Below are 22,639 nucleotides of genomic sequence, written 5' to 3' on the forward strand. Positions count from 1 at the left end.
CGCGCCTTGCGCCGGCTTGCGCGGTGAGCCGCGGGGAGGCTGTGCTGTACTGCTCGCTGCTGGCAGGGGGACCCAGAGACACGGCCAGGGGACGGGCAACTCTTGCTTCCTGCCTCAGGAAAGGGCATTTTTCGTCTTTCTGGAGTTCACCGTGTCTCTTCTCTGGGTGCCTGCTAGCTGCTGACTCCTAAACGAGGCGTTTGCTTTCCGCCCGAGTGGAAATGCGTCCGTTATCCACAGTAGTACAAGAGGTGCATGATGTCTGTCATCAAGGAAGGCTGAGAAACAACCTGAATGATCTAGTAACTACAGCTGGAAGTATTGGCTTGTGTTTAGCATTCATACAAATCCACCTACCTATAAAACATGTTCTGCCTACTTCACACTGGATGTTTAGGAGACTTATGCTGCCAATTCTTATGAGTCTTTCAATATTTAATACAAAACCTTCCCCATTTGCTTGCAGAAGAAAACAAACCTTTTTTCAAGTGTCTGTAGCATAGTAATAATATGTCAGCAACTTCCGCAGTTTATCTCCAAGCACATTGCAGTTTTGTGTGCATCTATTTGTGTTTGAAGCCCTATGGAGACACTTAAATTTCATGTTCTAGCTCCTTTGAAGAAGGTAAGAGAAGGTGGACGGAGGGTGTGTAAGGTATGCCTAATACTTTCCTCTGTTTACCCCCTCTATGGGGATTTTAATATCTGTTGGTGGATGTTACATTGATCAGGCAGGCAATAGTGCGTGATACAGGTGCTTAGAATAGGCTGTTGATACCTCAACTTCAGTTTGTGTGGCCCACTTACTCTTGTGAGAGTGGTATATGTTAGCAATCTCCCCTCCGCTTTTTCTGTATTTTGTGGCAGGTCTTGCATGTTATGCTTTCTAGTTTCTGAAGACAGAAGATTGTGGAATGAGGCTCTTGTGCACAGGTGGTAGATCTGGAGTTTTTCGGAGCCCCTGGTCCTTCCCTGACATTCACAGGGCTAGGAAGTGAGTGTTGAGGCTGCTGGAAGTGCACAGAAGTACTGTGCTGCATCTGTTCAGCCAGCCCAGTGTTACAGGAAGTGCCAAAAGCGCTGGATGTGCTGTAGCGCTGTGTGTGTCCAGCACAGTAATGCTCCTGCCATCCTTGTGCTTTGACTACTCCCTGTGTCCCTCAAACTGTTCCTGGGAGCAAGCAGGCTACTTGTTATGGCCATCTGCTTATTGAGCACCCTGGAAATAGGTGGTCTCTTTTTTTTCTTGGCTTCTTGCATAACTGACAATAAACATGTGTGCACAAGTGAAACTGAAAGCAAGGCGTGGTGGATGTGTATGTTATGAAGCTTTGTTAACAAGAGTTTGCACAACCCTGAGTGACACCTGAGTCTTCCAGGCTGAGACTGTGTTCTTTAATATGTAACTCCAGATTTTTCAAGGAAACTTTGGCTTACAGTACTGTTAGTCGCATTGGTATAGATCTTTTTATTCACTTAGCTCCTAAAAGTTGAAGTAATTCTAACACTCATTGTGGCAGAGATTGTATTCCTTTGGGGAATGAAAGAGCTTGAGTATTTGAATTTCAGTAGTGAAAAATCTTAGGGGAAATAAGCAATTTGTGCTCTGAATTTTTGATGGAATCCTCTGATGAAATCTGATTTGTTCCAGTAGACCAGTGGGTGTAAATGAACATATCCATGGTACCTACACCTTTTTTGTTAATATGGCTGTAACCAGTTAATGTTCGGATTCTTGTGACACGGCTGCAAACATGCTGTATCTCAAACTAAAAGTCTGATTCTTATTTCTTTGGGAAACTACAGGAAGTGGACAGATTGCAGAAAATGGAGATGCAGGTGTTCTTTAAATGCCTGTTCATTTTTCTGCATTTCTATATACATTAGTGGAACTTCATCTCAGGGATTTTCCATGAACTGGGTAGTGCTTTGATATTTGTGTGGTACAAGTAGGCACATACAGAAGACAGTATTTTGCAGGTACAAGCAAGACTTTAATGCTGATTATATTTTACTAGAGCTGAGGAGTCTTCTGAGTTAGCTTCTGGTCTGGGTGACTGCATTCCATCTAACTTCTCTTAAGGAAAGCAGATAGTAAATGGTAGAGCAGAACTGCATTGTACAAGTCATGCTTAATCCGAGGAACGGTTGTGATGATGGATTTAATGCTTACAGGTCAGCTTTCATTTGTAAATTACTTTGAGCTCAAAAGTGAATATAATTAAAGTTAATTCAATCTAGCTGATCCTCACTCAGCTCAGAGGCTAGTGCAGTTCTTCACCTAACACTGTTAATCTGCAGAGTAGGTCTGGTGTCATAATGTATTTGTCTAGAAAACTAGACATGCCTGGAAGTCATCACAGAAGTTGCCTGGGGATTCATTTGGTGACCACCTGAAAAATTAAACTGTTTAAAAAAAATTGAGGACTTCCTACACTCAACGAAGTTAAGACAAAGGGAAAAAATCTTAATTATGAATATGGCCTCATGTATTTAGAGATAACTTTGACCTTAAGTTTTCAGGAGGACTACGTATGTTGCAGACTAAAACTTCAGTTGTGTTCAGAGAAAGACCACCTTACTAATCTACTTTTGATACTTTATATTTAGTTTTAAAATATAATTTAAGATTGGTAGTAATTTATGTTCTCCCTAAAGATTAATCTTTTAAATGAATTTGCTTATTATCAAAGCATAATCTGCATCCTAACTACTGTCAAAAGGTTAGACTGGAGATCTTTCCTAGGTGGAAAGCTGTTTAGATTTTAGTATTGGAAAACAGCAGGTGCATTTGGGGGCTGAATGTGTGCTTAAATGTACATCTGCACAAACATAATTTACAATGGTGATGTCTCAGTTTAAATCTTAACTTGTGGTAATGAGTAGGCAGTTGCACATCAGCTGCTTCACCTGGTCTTTGTAGACTTTAGAACAAAATACTACCAGTTTATCCTTAGGACTTTTTATGATCAAAAGGTGAAAGCAACTTTTTAGATATGAAAACTTTCTGGATGTAGCTGTAGCTGTGAAGTGTTCAGTTGATGATTTGACATTCTTTAAAAAGATACCACCACCACCACCATCCAAACCACAACCAAACCAAACAAGAAAGAAACCCTCACCCAAAACCTGAGAGGTACCAGAATAATTCTTGTTTTCAAGTGTTGGAAATTCTAGTTAAGACTGCAGGTGCAGTCTGGTTAAGACTAAGCAGGTGCCTGAAGTCTGGAATAGAACAAATTCCCAGACTTATAAAACTCAGGCTAGAACCATAAATGCTCATTGTCTTTTCTGACCATCTGCAGTAAGATTAGTTCAGTCCACTACTTCAGATGTTGTGTGATACGAGATGTTTCAAAGGAAGGAGGGGCAGTTCTTTCACATTTTGTGTGGAATGACTTGCCCATGAGGGAAAGTTTTCCTTTTAGTTCTGTTCCTAGTTATAAACCTGGCTTAAGCATTGAAAGGTTAAGTTGGAGGGGGGATGACATGGGAGGGGACATAAAATAAAACAACTATTTGTTTACATACAAATCAATTTATAATCAGTTCTTTTTGAACTTTCTTTTAACTTAGGTATTTTTATGTCACTTCTCATTGTTCAGCTCTCAAATGCTATTAATCTCAGATTTAAACTGCTGCTGTTCCTTCAGTGTTCATGTTGCTAGGCCCTGAACTGATCTGTTTCCTCTTCTACAATCTTCAGCAGTGATTATGGTATTTTTATTACATATATGTTACTCAAGTGTATAATGATCGTATTTTGCACTATGTGTTTTAGTCATCAGGCATTCATTTCAGATCTTGATGGCAGAAGCCATGTTGAGAAGTCTTCAGTGGGCTGCATGCAATTATATCTTGTCTTTGCACAGAAATTTTTTGACCTTTTGAATTTTAAATTAGTTTGAATTCCCTCTTTTAATACCTGCTAGATTTTAGTACTGTTTATTTTGCCTCACTTGGATCACCCTTATAAAAGCAGTTCTTAATTCTGTGATATTCCAGTTTTGGAAATTACTTATCTTGCCTATGGATGATTAAGTATGGGCTGGTATAAGTGCTTTGTCTGTTCCTTAAGTGTGCAAGGTAGTATCATCAGAAATATGCTCACTATGTTTGAACTTGTGAGATCTTCATGACATGGCTTTTTGATTCTTTTATCACCTTCTTCACCATTAGGGATTGAGTGAAATTGACATGAAAATGTTTATGAATCTCAAGTTCTTTGGCTCAACTTCTCTACAGGTGTAGTGTATGTTTCTTCTCTACAGGTGTAGTGTATGTTTACAAATGCTTTTGAAACTCTGCACCTGTATTCATTTGAAAGTGACTTACTGAAACCATAACCATCTGTGTATTTCTGTTGGGTCTTGCTACCAGTTGTAACATCTCACCCCTAACAGTCTCTGAATTATGTCAAAGTTAAATTGTTGTTGTGTTCTTTTTTAGTGAATATTGAAAACTGGATGTTTTAAGGTTTACAGTTTAGTAATGGCTTTCTTTCTGTGGAAAAAATGTTGAACTGAAGCTAACAAAAGAGTTGCTAAATATATTTTAGGAATTTCAGTCACTTCTTGGGGAGTGAATGAACTTATAATATTTATTGGATGTTCCAGAAAAAAACATTCTTTTGAAACCTATACATATTTTTCAGTGCTATTTATTTTCAAATGAGGATGTTTAGGTGTTCAGGTCAAATTGGATAAAAACTTCAATGAAGTAGTCTTGCAGATTGCAGTTCAGCTGCCAGTATGGTTGTATTTGACTATATGGTGATCTCAGTAGTCAACTGGCACTCTCTTTTCCTTCGTTTGATGTAGCATTCACAAGTTGATCTCTTAAACATAAAATGTACCCTGATGCCTGAAGCACTTTGTTAAAACATAAGTTTTGTATTACCTTGGCACTTTTTAACAAAGTGAATGCTTGTGCCACAATGAACTGTTTAGAGAAATAATTTTGTAGGAAGTTTTAAACATATTTTTATATATGAATATTTTGATTTCGGCTCTTCAGGATAAGTGGTGGAAAGAAGAAAATTCAATAAGCTATACTGTTTGTTTAAAAATATAAAAAAAGTCCTTGTTTAGGTTTTTCAGACTTGAATTAAACTTTTTTATTACTTTTCCAATAATGAAAGATTTTTCTAAATAGAAATTGTTAGGCTTTCTGCAACAGAATCTTGGCATCCAGAACAAAGGCCACATTGTGTGTTAATTACCCTATTTTTAGAACATGATCAGGGTGCAGATCAGTAGCAGAGGCAAATGTGCAGATATAATTCAGTCCTGATTTTTAATTGTAATTCTGTAGTCCATTTCCGACTTTTTTTTTTCTGTAAGACTAAACAGGCACTACCTAAAATTAAAATGCTACAAAAATAGAGGAGTTCAGTATTTGTTGACTGAACCTTCATTTCCTGATTTGAGTATTAGTGAAGGGAAAAACTCTAAAAAGTGTTTCCACATGAATGAAAGCAAACCCTGCAATTACTAGTGACCTGAGTTATATATGTGAACACCGTTTTGTTTTGGAGAATTTGAGTTTTCCCCATCATGTAACTGGTGTTCTCATACAAGTTGTGGAGTACTTCGAAGTTGAAATGTGGAAAATCTGTGTTTTGGTGCTGTAACATGTTTTGTGCAGAGGCCTGCATGTGCTAGTGAAACAGTTGCATTGGTAAATGGCTGATGTTAGTGCCTTCACCTCAGGAGTTATTAGGAAAAGCAAAAAATACCACTTGAAGGGGAGGGAGCAGACAGTTTTGATTAATTGTGCTATGTTACTCGGTTCATCATTATTATGATTTAGTGTTTTTATTCTCTACAGCCAGATTCTGAATTTTGCCATGTTATCACAAGGTAAGATGTAGCATACAGTTTCACAGTAACTTCAAACTTGCCTGTCCCTATTCATGAGTTCTTATAAAAGGTACTTGCCTGTGTCAGCCTCCATCTCTTGATGCTGCTGTTACTCATGCAATCGCAGGTCTAGCCCTGTACAAAGAAATAACTAGCACCTTTTTTTTTTTTTTTAACTTTATGGCCATTCACATGTTGCTGATGAAGGGAAGGAGGTATGCATAGTGAAGGAAGAACAATGGTAAATTTTTCTAGCAGCATTGGCCAGTTATATTTGCTTTAGCTGACTGGGACATCTTTCAGTAGAGAAACTTGGTGTTCCCTTTATGAAGGGAGCATATATCCCTTGTGATGTGAGTGCTTCCCATCTTGGTCAATTTAGCACTTGCATGTAGCTAAAAGTTCTGAGTATGTTTTGTGAAACACCACTACTCATCTGAATTTCTTATCCTTCTCTGCTTGGTTCAGAAGACCTTACTCAGGCCTTCTTCTAGAGATCCCCATATATCACTATGCCAGTTAGCATTTCTGCTGTTGACTGTGCGTGTCTTTTGGACATAGTGAACGAGTTGGTGCTTGCACAATAAATTGCACTAGAACAGAGGGATTTGAGTTACTGCAAGGGTACAGTGGTACCTTCTTGTGACTGTGTTGAGGAACCTGGATTCCTTGTTTCCCTTGACCATTAGCTCCTTAGTCTCTTTGTCAGACTTTGATAGCCTTTATATTAGTACTACCTCATTTATTATTTCATACTCTTGTTTTTTGTGCTCATATTTGGGCAGGAAATCTTAATTTAAATTTTCAAATCTAGAGTAAATAATTTTGTCAGTTTTTTCCTCTCCTACATTAACAGTCAGAAATCTTTTGTTAACAGAACTTCTTTGAGGCACAAATAAAAGGAAATTTTCTCTGGAGAGTTCAGTGACTGATAATGTCTTTCATCAAATAGATATGGTATCTTGATGCTCTAGCATAGGACTACCCTGCTAACTTAATTGAGATGGATTTTTTTTTGACCTTTAGCCTCCTTAAGGTGACATATTCTTCCATAATATGAATGATTTGTTACATGTTGCTTAGCTGCCATGTTTAATGATAGGTGCAATATTCCCTTGTTTCATGACCAATTTCCATGCTAATGATAATAGATGTTTCATGAATTTGATCACAGAAATAGAAAGGAAACACTTGTTTTCTGCTTGATTCCCTTTTGAAATGGCATTTTAAAATCTGATATATTATTCAACTGCTGCTTTTTGAAGAAGTGCGAAATGCTCTCTTAGTTACTACTGAACTAGGTGACTTTTTCTCATGTTAACAATTTTCCTACCTGGTGGTTGGTACCATAGCTTTTACTTGTGTAATGATTGATATGCTTTTTTATGTCTTATAACAAAAAATTTGGAGTGTGTTATTCTATGCTGTATTCTGTACACATTTTAAACTGTTCACCCAGTACTGACATTGATGCGAATGAAGCTGCACTATGCTGAGCACCTGGAGCTCTTTAAAGTTACAAACCTCTCAGTGGCTAGGAGCAAACTACCCCAAACAATTCTTTTGAACATCTACACTGAAAGAGCATCTTTTGATGCACCTCTACACTGCTATTTTAATTGGTGGGGGTGGGGGTGTTGGGGGTGTTTGATGCTGATTATGTAAAGAAAAATGTTACAAGCCCTCCTGAAATGCTAGGCAATAACATTAGTTTGAAGTAACTTTCAGTGAATGTATTCCTCTTGAATTTACCAGTCTGTAGTGAGAGTTGAACTTGGCTGGTATGATGTCATTTGTCTGGCACCTTTGGTTTCTGCATGCATTGCAAATAGCTTACAGGATTTAATCCTGATATTTTTTTTATACAACTAGCTGTCCTCCAGCTGGACCTCTCTTTTCTTCACTGACATCTGACTTAGTCCACTCAGTTTATTATTTTGTGTTGCAGCCTCTTAATCCCATGTAGGGCTCATGTGTTTTAGGTATTTTCTGTTATTGTATGGCTTTCAGTTGCCCAAGGCTTGCCAGAGACAGAAGGAGGCTGATATGCTATTTTATGGACAGGCGGACTTATTTGCAGTGCTCTGAATTACTGACTTCTGAGGAAATTAGTTTGGACAAAAGGGTATATTTCTTTTAAAGATGTGAGTAAACAGGGCTTGGCTGTAGTTTGGGTCCAATATCCTCAAAAAGCCTATTTGTGTCTCCTGAATTACTTGAGAAATTTCTTCTACTTGCTATTACAGGCTAATTGTGTGAGCAATTCCTCTAGAGAAGGGGAAATGGTGTTTCCTGGAAGGGAGGGAATGGGTACCATGTGTGGTACAGTATTCACAGAGGTGCTCAATAGCTGAGATGGTTGGCGGCCTGCCAGCCTTAGGGCTTGTGCAAAAAAAGCTGCTGTTTTGCCTGAAGAACTGTCTCAGGAATGTGTTGTCTCCTCAGCTGACTCCTAACTCACCTCGCTGTGACCTGTCTTCCTGAGACCGAACGGATGTCAGGGTAATCTAATACTGGTGTGCTTACTTGGGACACTTAAAGCTGACCTCCAAAAAGGAACGGCTTCTCACCAGAGCGTTTGTGTCCTAGCTGTAACATGGCTGGTGCTGCTAAGACTGGTTTCTGTGTGGATAAAGGTAGACTGGGGAAAAAAGGAGAGACTGGGAAGGGCTGAATATTTACAGTTTGTGCTTCTGGCTTCACTTGAGAAAAATTACTTGGTGAAGAAACAATAACCCCTGAAACCTGAAAGCTTATTAATGGGTAACTTCAAGATGAGCACTTGGAAATGTAATTTTTAGTTTCTGCATGTATCGAACTGCATTTCTTAAACGTGTGATTAAAGAGGTAAACTGTCCTTTAAATGTCATGGAAATAGCAAATTTATGTACTGTTTTGGTAAGATACAAATTTTTAAGGGAGTTCAGCTAATTTTTAGTAATTCTGCAGGATGCACTCAAAACTATGGCTAATAGTTTTGCACTCAAAACTATGTGCTGGATTAACAGTCTTGTAACCTTTTCATTTTGAAAAAGAATTTGTTTCTTGTGGTGGCAGGCAGGCTTGTGATCAAGCTTTAACTACCTGTATGAAAGAGGTTTTAAACTTCAGCCTCTAGAAGACTTGCACTGTATGTTGCTTTTCTGTGCTTTTGTTTCCTTTTTATAGCATGAACTTCCTATGCGTTCTTTTTAAAGCCCTGCAAAGATAAGATAACTACTTCTTTTCCACTGTGTATTTTTACAGTGAACAGCAAAACATTTTAAGTGAAGTCTCTGGGCACCTCTGTATTTGACCATAATGCTAGTGCTACTGGCTGTAGCTGTTTAACAGGGGCATCAAATATTTTACAAATAAGGAGGCTATTTGCCTGCTGGCTTTTGAACAGTGGAGGAAGCTAACCTTTATTGGTATTCATAAGCCTTTTCTTGTAGTCAGGAGTCCCAGATTCTGAGTTGTGTCTCAGCCCAGAGCAATTGCCTTGAACACTGAGACTCTTGAGGCTTGAGGTAACACAGCAGTTTGTAGCCAGGTTTGTTATAACCCTGTACTGACAGCTGGGAAACTGCATGTCCCAGGGTCGTCTTCAAGGAGTGGTATCAGTGAATGGTTCTTGCCACTCATGTGCCAAGGTGCAGCTGGTGTTCACAATCCCTAAATGCACCTATGAAACAAACCAAGGACATCTGTGTCTTCCTTGTGGGAAGCTGAGTAATACGAGTGCTGTATCCAAAGATGTAATTATGGGGACATACTATGAAATAAATACTGCAGTGATGTATCAGTATTACTGATGGTGGTACATACTGTATTTGAAGCTCTGGGTGTTAGGCATTGTGCAAAAATAGTAGAGGCAGTTTGCTCTTAAGGAATTTCTCAGTGCCTCTCTGCTGCTACAGGTTTGAGTATTTTTACCAGTAGTACTGTGTTTGCAGAGAAGCTTATGGTTGTTTAAGTAAATGACAATAAACTAAATGTGATGCAACCATATATGCATGCTGGTGGGTTGCACAGATTAGTCTAAATGTCTGCCAACGTAATTTTGTTGGCATAGTGCCTTGTAGCCTCCTCATACAAGAACTGTTGTCTAGAGCTGGCAGATGAGTGTCATGACAAACAGTAGTGCCGCCTCAGTTTGCAGAAGAGCTCTTCCAACTGCAAATGTTCTGATACTGAGTTGTGTAAAAAGTGGAGGGAATATTAAAGGATGAGACATGAAAAAGCCTGATGCAAGAATAGGGAAAATGGGATGAGGCAGATAGGAACACACCGGAGGGAGGCTCTGAAGTTGACAGCTGCTTGGTGCAGTCTATTTTAATTTTGGAGAAAATCTTTGAAGAACATTATTCAGAGTCTTTGAGTAAACTGGGCCATATTTGGAAAACACACAGTGCTTGCAAGGATTGCCAGGAAGCAGAGGGTGGTCAACTGCCCATTGCAGTGAGGAGAGAGGCAGATGCTGGACTTTCAGAGGGTGCTGTAATGAGATGAATACCTTCTGCATGGTCATAAGTGATCTTGGAAAGAGGGGTGAACAGTGAAAGTATGACGGCTGCTGATGACAGGTTGCTGTTCAAAATGATGAAAACAAGGGCCGACTGAGGAATTCAAGAACAGACTGCTGGTGAAACTTCCTGTGCGATACTGTTGCCTAATGTAGAAAAAATCTGACTTAGTTATGATCTCTGAGCTGAATATTGCAATTTAGAAACAGGATTTTAGTGTTTTGGTACTTGAGTGATAACATCAGCTTACCTGCATGGCTTCAGGGAAGATGAGGACTAGTTTAGGAAATAAAAATTTATTTTATTATGATGTTGTCAGGTATGTGCAGTTCTGAGCCAGTGTGTATTTTCTGAATATGATTGAAAGCTAGAAGAGTTGCTGGGGGAATTCTTGCTATGTCATTGGGGTTTTTTTTCCTAGGCATCTGCTAATGACCAGTGTTGGGATGGATGCGTCTTAAAGTTTTTAGGCATGACTTAGTCATAGCCAATCTCATGTCCTCATTTAGAAAAGAATGTTTAAATGAACTGTAGAAGTTGTGTCTCTTTCAGCAAAGTATCTTTCAGCTGTTGTTTAATCTAGCCCAGTGGCTTGGTGAGAACACCAGAGTTTGTGTTGTTGCTGGTCACACCTTTGAAAGAACTACCTCAGCTTTTATGGAAGTATTTGATGGGGAGGATGGAGAGAGGAAATGTTGGTCTCTGCAAGGAGCAATAATAGTTTGTGAATGTGATCACTGTCTGTCACACTTGCATAAAAATGAGCGAAGGGCGGGTAAACTGTGCATCTCCTGTTCTTTTGCACAGTGATGCTACCAGTTTCCTTTAAAGGTCCTGCATGAAGAACAAGTTAAGAGGAAATGTGTAACAAAGTTGTGTATTTTGTATGGATAGAATATTTTGCAAATCAGAAATAATGCTAATTGTTGTTCAAGAAATATGGAAGCATCTAAATGTGAGGTGTATGTTTTAAGTTTCTATAGGTCTTCAGTCCATACTAGCTTTTAAGAATGGTATCCAAAGGAGACACCTTGGAATTGTTATCTAGGCAGCTTGTATCCATGTGTAAGCCTGAAGTCACAAATCAGCAAATATGAAACTTGAGACAAACATGTTACTGGAACTCCTCAATTACTTACTGAATTATTAGATGTCTTTTGGTTTACATTAGTGCTGCCATTCTATTTAACAGAAAATACTGTATTTTTTTAATAGATTGACAAGTAGTTGGTTCTCTAGTTTTTCTGCATACTAGGGAATCGAACCTTTTTTTATGTGCAGTCTCCTAAATACTTTATTGTCACTGTAAATTTATGGTCCTGAATAAAGACGTTGGATACTTTCTTTCCATTTAATTGTTGGAAAGTAGTTATGATGCCAGAAAAAACATACCTTGATTATACCTGTGTAGAATGTAGGTGTTAAATTTTGAAGTTTAAATTCTAACATGTCTCTTCATATTGACTGTTAATGTCCTGATCTTACTGGGATTGTGTTCTTGTGTTACACACTTTGGACAGGTCAAATCCAACATACTTCCAACACTTTGACTAAAATTCTCATTGGAACGCATTATAAGGTGTTGAACTTCCTGAAGGAAACTTGAATTTGTTTAGCTTACTGGACAGTAAATGAGGACTCTGAAGCAGTGGTTTCCATGCTTCCTGGGCCAGTGGATTATTCTCTAGTACGTGGTATCTCCTGAACCATTTGACCTAAGATAGCAGTAATGCAACAGTGTTTTCTTGTGTGTAATATTGTCTCTGACTTCAGGCCACCTGAAACATCATCTTGGAGTCTAGACTCCTAAGTACTGTTTTGTTTGTGGAAAATGTTACTTACCTTGTAATACATTTGAGAAATAGGTGCTTCCTATTATGCAAGATTTGCAATAGTCTCAACATATAATGTTTCTAGTTACTGTGTCTGGAATGTGTTTATGATGATACTGAGATACTTAAGAAAATTCTGACATTCAGGACATGGAAATTAGTCATGTTAAATAGCTTGGCACCTGGCATAATTTTTTTTTAATGTTGCAATTCTCTGTGTATTCTGAGGAACTGCTTGGATTGGTTTTGTGAAGTTGGGATTAAAAGTAAATCCACAAAAAAAGATGTCTTTTGTATTAAAAGAAATTGATTTAGCTGTAAGTAACCTCTTTCTGCAATTGCATGCTGGAAATGAGTAAACAGTTACCAAAGAGCACCCCTTTTGCTTCATTTTTTTTTCCTCAGGTTATATTTTGATTTTCGTATTTAGGACTAGTTTTCAATCTGTGATATTAGTACAGCTTTATAATACAAAGTGCAACATGGCAATATGCTGGAACTTAAATTTATTTGAGTAGATATATTGGTTCTAAACCAGAACAACGTTTGTGGGTCTTTTTAGTATTACTGGATGCTTTAGAGTGAGAGCTTAAAAAGTGCATGGGAGAAATGCCACTCTTCAGACTTTAATATGTGTTTATCCTGTTTCTTAGAGCTGACATGGTTTGTGTTTCTTTCCTTTTTACTATTATGGTATTTGCCTGTAGACCTTGTAAGTAAAGTCTAATGCTGCTGTTCTTACATTCTGCTTTTTTCTCTAGGATTTGAAATCTAGGACAATGGCAGACATAGACAAGTAAGTAAAATCTGTAGGTTACCAAGGCTTTCTGTCCTGTGCTGTACTTCAGATGGCTTTGATCTCCAGATACTTGACAGACAGGGTCTAGGTAGTGATTTTGACACTGTGACAAGATGTGAAGTTTATAGCTTGTGGGAGAAAAATCTTGTTGCTCATGCCTTATGGGTTTGGGATCTTAACTGTAAGCAAATCTAAAACTGGAACAAGGCACTAGTCAACTTAATGTTAGCTGGAATTCTGGAGGGGGAAAAAACCTGTTAGTACTGACTGTTATGATTGTTTCACTGTATGTAGGGTTTTTTCTGTACTTCAAATGCTTGTATTTTGTGGCATTCAAAGTACAGTTTAGGTGAACCTACCCTCAGTTCTCAAGGCCTGCACATCTTAAAGCAGATGTGTAGAGCGGAAGGAGGCTTTGACTTGTTGACATGAATAAGAGCTGAAGGAATTATTTTGTAAAAAGGAATCTTGACAGTTCTGGAAAGCTTCTACTTCTTTAAACTCCTCTGAGATTGTAGAGTGTGAAACTTGAATCTACGAAGAGAAATTTGGCTTTGACTATTAAGACTTCTAGTTTGTCATAGATCAAAACTGATGCAGCAGTTTGCTTCTACCCACTTGATCTTCTATTTTGAGCTCTTTTAAGATCATTATAGTATTTTATGAAATTAACTTCTTGATCCTGTTATTGAATGTTCCTAATAGCAAAGAACAGTCTGAACTTGATCAACAGGACATGGAAGATGTTGAAGAAGTAGAAGAAGAAGAAACTGGCGAAGATGCCAACAGCAAAGGTAAATGTCGAAAACAAGGGTTTCTAAGCAGCTGTATATGTGCTTTCTAATTAATATGTTCAAAGGATTTTATTGTTTAAAATAGTAGGAAATGGTAAAACATAACTACTGATGCACAACTATTTAAATTCTGAAGCAAGGACCTCTTTTCCAGTTGTGTGATATTAATTTTTTTATTTTTATTTTTATTAGTTGTCTGCAGTCACTCATTTTAGTCACAGTTAGTACCAATTCAGGTAGCACTGGCCACACCTGTGAGGATGTATAATTGGAAAAGAAAGGATTATTGTTGGTATGTGACTAGATTCTTTCAAAACAGTTAAGCTTTTAAAATGTGAAGCTTTGGGTAGAAAAAAATCAGGTGCTTGTGTGTGTAACTTTTATTTTGATCAGTTGCTTAGTAATTTGCTGCTGAGTTTGACAGTGAGCAGAAGAAATGTCATGCTTACTGTTAAGACCCTTAAAATCAATAAATCTAAATCAATAATCAGTTACCTAAATCAATAATTTTTTTTCCCCTCAACAAAAAACCCTAAACATATATCAGAATATTTTTTTATCTGTGCTGAACAGTCTAGCTCATGCTTTGTCATTTAAGACTGGGGGCACAGTTAGAATGAAGAGTGGGTAGCCAAAAGAGAAATTACAATCTCTGCAATAAATTGGAATACTGATATGCCACATTATGTATTGCTTGAACAGAATAATATAACTAAAGAAAAGTAGGGTAGCTTTGTTCAAGATGATGTTAAAGGCTTTGCTATTTCTATTGGAAAAGGTGTTCAAAACTAGATTGCAAAATTCTGGAGAACACACTGGTCAGCCGAAGAACAGCTTACAATTATTAAATTGTGATATTTAAGTGTCCCAAAGGAACCCAGAGATGAATAATATTTATTTTTAGTGATTAATCCCAGCTATTGTAGATGAGGATCTGAAGGGAAATTACACTATAGGAATCTTGGAGGGAAATTGAATTTTATAAATCAGAAACACGTTTCAGTAGTAAGGAAACTTGACACAGTGTTAAGCAGTTCTTTTGCATCTGTAATTCTTGCTTGTCTAGTTTTCTAGTATTTTTCCATGCACAATTTTTCCTTGTACTGTGTGTACTTTAAAAATTGAATTCTCTAGATTTTTTTAAATGTCAAAGGTGTTTCTGTGGATGCCAGGTAAAGCATGCATTTAGGAATGACCTCTGAAGAAATAGTGTTTACAGATGCAAGAACTTGCGGAACAGGGTACGTGGTCAGATTTCAGTTTGAAGGGATGTGGCTGTTCTCATTGGCATACCTTGTGTATGCTGTGTATACTGATTTAGTATTAAAGAATAACTGGCAGCATACTCAAATGGCACAGCTGGGTAGGTTTTCAAGTGTATAGGAAAGACTAATAAACAGTAGGACCAGAGAAAAACTAGATACCTCGACAAGAGGAGTAGTGTTGACTAATGTGAGGCAGTACCTTTAAGAAGTAATTACAGCTTTTACTACTAAAATATAAACTAATTGCAATCATGAAAAATAAAGCTGCTCTTTTGGGTGTCGCTTGAAATGTAACTTTTCAGTGTGTAATTTCAGTGCTAGGATATAAAAGTGGAAGAGGATATTCACATGAGGTTACAGTAGTGAAGGGCATAGAAATGGCAAATGGTATGCTGTTTCCAAAAGCATCGTGTATTGGGAAGGATTTAAAAGCTTTGCTCTAATTTGAAGGTGTCAGAAGAACGCTATATAAACCTAGTATCTTATAAGGAATGCAAAATACTTTTTTTGCCAATCTGTAGATGTTGTGGATAGGGTGAAGAAGGCAAAACAGCATGATGAAAACTGATTGTAAATTCTTGCTAAAAAATATGAAGTTGTGAAATTGATCTGTTCAGGTTGAGTTGCATATTGAGCAGAATTAAAACGCTTGATGTTAATATGGATAATGAGAACACTTAGCCTATGAATTTGTGTGGTTTTTAAATGTACTTCTACCTTGTCATTTGAAACATTTGGACAAAGTGCTTTCTAAAGATGATATAGATGATAGACATCGAGGACCTAGTACTGATATTCTGTAGTAAATAATGTGTCAGGTTATTCTAATGAATAATTTATTCTTTTTCAGGAAAAATCAGGTAAACATGGATTTGTAAAGCAATTTTAAATCCAAGTCTGAAACTGTCTTGTTTCTTTTCATTTAACTAAAATGGAATGAAAACCCCAATTCCAGTTTGTATTTGCTTCTTAAAATAAAAGCACAAATTCTTCTACCTTGCCTTTCCTTAATAACTTTGAATTAAAAGCAGTTAAGACAAAACTGATGCTTTTAGGGGCATCATGTAAAACTTTTCCTTTTAACAAAAAAGCTCAGTTTGCTGAGTAGTGGCTGTTTTAAACCAGGTGCTGTTTCCATATTCAGAATAGGACGAATTTGATCCATTTGATCTCCAAAATGGAGAGGTGTTTGAAATACTGCTTATGCTTCTTTTTACAAGTGTATATACAGTAACTTAATGGTCTTTTGTAGTATTTAAGTAACTTTTCTTTCAAGATTAGTCCAAAAGATGCACTTTGTACTTAATTTTCTTTTTTAATTTAGCTCGGCAGTTGACTGTGCAAATGATGCAAAATCCTCAGATTCTTGCAGCCCTTCAGGAAAGACTTGATGGTCTGGTAGGAACATCTACAGGATATATAGAAAGGTACAGTATTTGTTCAGTATGGACAGAGTGGTATAAATGGTTCTTTTGCTTTCTGAACAGTATTGTCTGTAGCATTAAGTCATAAACCACTGTGCTGTCCAGACAACAGGAGAACTAATATAGTCTCTGTAGTGCATCTCAGAATTGAAGGGGTTTTATCTAGGCTTTTATGTAAAGAATGCTAAAATATTTACAGTGGCTGACCTTGTCCCCTGCAGTTACAATACGCACACTTTTGAAAGATTCTTTCCTGCTACTTGGAATGTCTTTTGTAGATTTGTCTTAATCATGAAACATCAGTTGTCTTAAGTATGGACAAATACCTGGAGACCTAGTGTCTCTAGTATAGTCATTACTTTAGTTAGAGTGTAACCATTAGCTAATAAAATTAGGAATGTTATGTCAGTACTTCATGTGGTCTCCTTACGTATCAAAACTTGAAACAATCTGTTGCTAAAATTTTCTTTGCTTGATCTGCATTAACAGAATTTTCTGATTGTGCTTATGTGATTTCTGATTGTGCTTGAACATTTCACCACATCCACAGGAATTGTAAAGCATACAACTGTCTTGCTCTGATGGGGTCCTACATTACTATTGACTTGAATTGGGACAGCTATTAAGTGACAGCCATTGTGGCTGCTGGTACTTAGACCGCTTTCCTGTTATAGATGATAGCATGGGAGAAAAATTCGTTTAACAGCCCTCCCTAGTAAATACTGGCCCAAGAAAGAGCAGGGTACCCGGATTCTTTCTCTGTTATGTACTGTACACCAGAGGCTCTCTATACCAAATATTTTTCTTCTGTTTTGCAACAGCTGTTAATTAACCTCTACTAATCTTTCAGGTCCTTGATCTAAGAAGCAAACAAAAGTGGTAACATTGATTTACATGGCATTCTTCTAGTCAGCTGCTCTCTAAGATACTGTACCATTTCTTCATCAATTCCAAGTACAGTAGTGCATTTTCTATCACAAAAGCATTGCAACTTTGCTGTTGTACCAAACGCTTACCTAACATGCAATATGAAAATAACTGTGGAAAATGTAACTGGAGTCTGCATATTTCTCAACATACTCATGCTGCCTTAACCATGCTGTACAGGTGCCTCTTACGTGTCTTCCCAAGTATTATTCTGAGCTTATTTATCTACAGAATCTAGACACTGAGATGGCACAGAAGTCAGCAGGCATCTAGGATCCTAAAAGCCTGTTATGTGGGCTGTTAAGGAACTGAGTACATAAGCTGGTAGGAAACTGAACAGGTTGATGGAAAACATCTGTCTGCTCAGGCTCAGAATCTGCTAATTGCTTGGCAGCTATTCAGTAACTTACCTCTTCACCTGTGCATGGCCACAATAAATTTAATGAAGCTTACTTTCATAGAATAGAATTTCCCTTAACAGCTCACAGGACATTACATGTTTTTTGTGATCGTAACATTTGCTAGTGGCTTGTATTCAGAGCAACAGGTTTTACCTGCTATTGTTGTACTTGTGTGGTCCAGTTCAGACCTCCATTTTGGATTTACTTTGTAAGAGCTGTCTCTTTCATGAAACTACCTTTCTTTTTTTGAAAGTATGGGGTTCATAACAGTAGTGAATGTACAATTTATGAAATTTGAACTAGTTGGCATGGACTGTAATGAAATGTAGCCTTAACATATGCAAAAGCTTCTAGATTCTCTAGTAAAGGGGTTAAAATCTTTACTCTGACATACCAGTGTTGGACATGCAGCATGTGTGGCACTACCTCTTAGAAATTTCATAGTGCTTTATAAGCAGTTGCTAGGACCAGTACTTATAGTCTAGATATATGCATGTGGCGTTAAGTGGGCAATTGTTGTATGACATAACTGTGCGGTCATATTAATTTTCTTCCTTAACACTTTTTTCTTTTAAACTAATTGAACTTGCTACTTAAGTTGCTGTTAGTTCTAATACTGTACTTGAAGATAAAATTACAGCAAATGATTAACTTGTTACTCTCACATTTTTCCAGAAGTTAGTCAAGAATGTTATCAACCCTTTGAACATACGTGATTAAATTTAAGTGGTTTTGCTAGTTTGTGTAGCAGATGTACTTTTGCCCAAGTTGGAAGGTTAAGGGAAATCTTGATTTAATGGTGATATGCATGTTATCTTAGTAACCAGAAATAGTATATTCGTGTTGAGCATAAAGCTGTTGGGGAGAAGGGTTCTGCATTTTAAAGTGAACAAGAGATTCTGGAACATGTGCTTGTCCTACCTCATAGAGGTAAGATAGCTTTAGTATGAACCTTCAGTGTTTAAGGTAATACATTCTTGTTTACTTTCTCTAACCTGAAGCTGATCCTAACAATTTAAAGAATTTGTCTACTACTGTGTTCTGAATAATGTTACACAACTGCTTAAATAAAATAAACATGGGAAGTCAACATAGTAATCTTCTGTAGCCATATGCTGGGGTTTGGCCCACCTCACAGGCAATAGAGGCTGTCAGCAGTCAGCCCCATGAATCTCACCAATAGGCTTGATGTAGGTAAATTTCTGTCCTAACAATAAGTCTGTGCTAGAGTAGATTACTAAAGTGAAACTAGTATTAGAGTGGTAGCTGACAGGTATTTATAATGAGGATTGCATTAATTGTTTTCCTTTTACACATGTATAATAGTGGCTCATTTAGCAAAACAGTTCTGGCTCACTTTGGGATTGACAGTATGTTAGAATAACTTAATTGTCTTGAAATTTCTTTCATAAAACCAAGCTGATTAGTGATAAGACCTTTCTTAATTTTGCTCAATCATAGGAATTTACTATGCTGCTCATTGATAATGTAAAACTTGTTTTGAGTATGAGGTTTTATTGTACAAGTTTGTCCCATGGTTGACCCAGGTGTTGGATTACTCCAGTTCTAACTGAGAGTAAGCCTCAGTTTAAAAGCCTGTGTTAACAGTTTTAATCTGCATGTTGCAGTGGGTCATAGTTTTGATTTGTACCGCTTTTTAAAGCTTAAAATAGAGCATAAAATCTGTTTTAATGTAAATTGGTTAACTTGCAAGGGGAGTGGTTAGGGAGGGGTCAATATGTGCTTAACATGCAGTGTTACAGTTCTGTCACTGAATATTTCAGCTTGCCTAAAGTCGTTAAAAGACGTGTGAATGCTCTCAAGAACCTTCAAGTTCAGTGTGCACAGATAGAAGCAAAGTTCTATGAGGAAGTTCATGAGCTGGAAAGAAAGTATGCTGCTCTCTACCAGCCCTTATTTGACAAGGTATTTTAATGATAATCTGATTTGTGTTTAAAAGCTTTAGCTAAAACACCAAGGGAATATAAACTGAAGTTTATGCATGTTCTGAATTACTTTGTTCTCATATGTGTCCATTGGATTCAGTTGATAAAATTCCCCCATCCATGTGAATATCCAAGATGAAGGGGGTGAAAGGTTCAGTCTGTATCATGGTTACCAAAATCACTTGAATGTACCAGGCCTCATCTTGTTAACTAAGGAGATGTTAGATGGTATGGTAACCTTTCTGGAGCTTTGGTGCTTATTTTAATGTGTTGAAAAACTCATAACTGCTGAGTTGTCTTCTAGAGCCAGAAGGAAAGTTTTGATAAATAGTTAATGTATTTGCTAATTGTGTAAATTTAAGATTAGGAATTTATTTGTTAGGACTCTACTGGTTGCAATGACTACAAAGTGTGAAAAATGTTCTTGATTTAATCTTACAGCGAAGTGAAATCATCAATGCAATTTATGAACCTACAGAGGAAGAATGTGAATGGAAAGCAGATGTCGAAGAAGAACTTTCAGTGAGTGTCTTAATTGGTTCTCATCAATATCTTGCTACAGTAACTAAATCTTGAAAAAAATTTGGGTGCATAATGATTACTTGTTTATAATAATGATAAAAACTCTTAATAATTGCTTAAAGGAGGATGCACATGAAACTTAGCCTGTACTTATATCACCATAAAACTGTTAAACTTTGTGGACACTCTTGTAAAATTAAGACAAACTAATATTTTTATTCTATTAAGGAGGAAATGAAAGAGAAGGCCAAGCTTGAAGAGGAAAAAAAAGATGAAGAAAAAGAAGACCCTAAAGGAATTCCTGAGTTTTGGCTGACAGTATTCAAGAATGTGGACTTGCTCAGTGATATGGTTCAGGTAGGTGGTAGTCAAGGCTTGTTTCAATTTGCATTAGTACTTAATCCAAGTGTCTTTAAGAAAGGAGTAGAAACAGTATGTTACTTGATGTGTCTGGAGAGCTAAAATGGAATAAGTACTTTGGTACTTTATGCAGCTGAGAGCACAGAGCATTCTGAAATACCTTCTTGCTTTGTTATTTGTTGAACTGATTTTACCTTACTAATTCCCTTTGTGTGCTTATAGAAATGTGTGAGATGGGTATTAGATTTTGCTAAAAACTGTACTTAGTGTTTGCACAGCTGTAGGTTGTGTACTGTTGGTCATGTTCACGAAAATGTCAGTTCTGTAACAAGATTCTTGTCCTATGTAAAACTCTTTCTAAATACAGCTTTTTATCTCTCTGCAGGGTCTTAAATCTGTGTACAATGTAATGTTATGAAAATTTAATAAATTGTGTGTTTTTCACAGGAACATGATGAACCTATTCTGAAACACTTAAAAGATATAAAAGTGAAATTTTCAGAAGTTGGACAGCCTATGGTTAGTTTAACCTATTAAACAAGATGACTTTTTTTGTTATCTTAAGCCTTATTTGTGTATCGGTAGCATGGTCTGTGATAGCCAATTGTCTTGGGGCAATCATGAGAAATATGCAGCTGCTTCTTGTTTTCTGAAAAATAGTGCAAGTACTAGTGCTAGTCTTGCAGTACTGTATGAATGAATTTATACTTAAATTTCACCTTCAAATTCTGATGAGTTAATAACTTGGCCTTAATATCTGATGACTAAGTTTCACCTTTAAATGTTGATACCTTCAGGTATTTCTAGTATAACTGTTATAATGGGATATAATTTCCATGCCAGAAGTCAGATAGATTGCTAAGTTTTAGTATTTTAAATTTAGAAGTTCTCTATACATTAGTACCAGGAAAGCTGTACACTGTCAGATCTTGTCATTACTGCGAGTAGTATATTAACTAATCAGCACAAGATCAACATGATAGATTAAAACATTTGAAGATTTACTGTACAACTTGGGACAGCAAATTCTAGAATAAGTTACATATGTGTGCTATTTCAGTATTGGAGGAGATGGATATATTCCATTTCACATGTATTTTTTGTTTTGGATTTTAGATATTTAGAAGTTAAAGGTATGTCTTGCTAAATTGCTAAAGTTTATCACTCTGCAATTCTTTTTAAGAGTTTCACACTAGAATTTCATTTTGAACCAAATGACTACTTCACAAATGAAGTATTGACAAAGACATACAGAATGAGGTCAGAGCCGGATGATTCTGATCCCTTCTCCTTTGATGGACCAGAAATCATGGGTTGTACAGGGTAAGTGCTAATAAATAACTCCAACGCTATGTAGCAGTTGGATAATGCTAAGGAAGACTTACAGCCTCTTGGAAAAGTGCTGGAAAAGATAATCTTACCTAATAACTTGTAAATAGCTGGGTTTGACTTGAGTTTTTCAGTAACTTATGCAATACATAAAACTATTTTCTATTATATAATTTATAAGTGTATATATTATACATGGATATAAATAATCTGAGTTTTTATCTAGAAATAATGCTCTGCAATCACTGAATTGGAAGGAGGGTAGTGTTATCTTTTTGTAGGCCTTGATAGCTTTTTTAAAAATTTTTGATCACTTCCTTTAATTATAGAATTATATAATGGTTTTGGTTGGAAGGGACCTTAAAGGTCATCTAATTCCAACCCCCCTGCCATGGGCAGGGTCACTAGACCAGATTGCTCAAAGCCCTGTCCAACCTGGCCTTGAACACTTCCAGGGAAGGGGCATCCACAGCCTCTTTGGTCAACCTGTGCCAGTGTCTTGCCACCCTCACAGTAAAGAATTTCTTCCTTATATCTAATCTAAATGTACTTTCTTTCACTTTAAACCCATTGCCCCTCATCATTATACTCCCTGATAAAGAGTCCCTCCCCATCTTTCCTGTAGGCCTCCTTTAAGTACTGGAAGGCCACTCTAAGGTCTTCCTTGATTCTTC

At 37.0% G+C, this 22,639-nt stretch overlaps 1 protein-coding gene across 3 annotated transcripts in view; it reads left to right on the forward strand.

Annotated features, from left to right (window-relative positions):
• NAP1L1 (nucleosome assembly protein 1 like 1) overlaps window positions 1–22,639 on the forward strand; it is a 30,314-nt gene that overhangs the window by 658 nt on the left and 7,017 nt on the right. For 2 of the 3 annotated variants that reach the window (XM_026867454.1, XM_026867446.1), the window contains exons 2-9: window positions 12,960–12,994; window positions 13,703–13,791; window positions 16,381–16,483; window positions 19,593–19,734; window positions 20,196–20,276; window positions 20,505–20,633; window positions 21,084–21,155; window positions 21,820–21,959. In XM_026867454.1, coding sequence (XP_026723255.1) covers window positions 12,978–12,994; window positions 13,703–13,791; window positions 16,381–16,483; window positions 19,593–19,734; window positions 20,196–20,276; window positions 20,505–20,633; window positions 21,084–21,155; window positions 21,820–21,959 — 773 coding nt within the window. In that variant the 5' untranslated portion in view covers window positions 12,960–12,977. The remainder of the gene's footprint in view (window positions 1–12,959; window positions 12,995–13,702; window positions 13,792–16,380; window positions 16,484–19,592; window positions 19,735–20,195; window positions 20,277–20,504; window positions 20,634–21,083; window positions 21,156–21,819; window positions 21,960–22,639) is intronic. The other variant, XM_026867462.1, reaches the window with a different exon arrangement.

Source organism: Athene cunicularia (assembly GCF_003259725.1).
Source record: "Athene cunicularia isolate RWA chromosome 1 unlocalized genomic scaffold, athCun1 chr1_part2, whole genome shotgun sequence".
Lineage (NCBI taxonomy): Eukaryota > Metazoa > Chordata > Aves > Strigiformes > Strigidae > Athene > Athene cunicularia.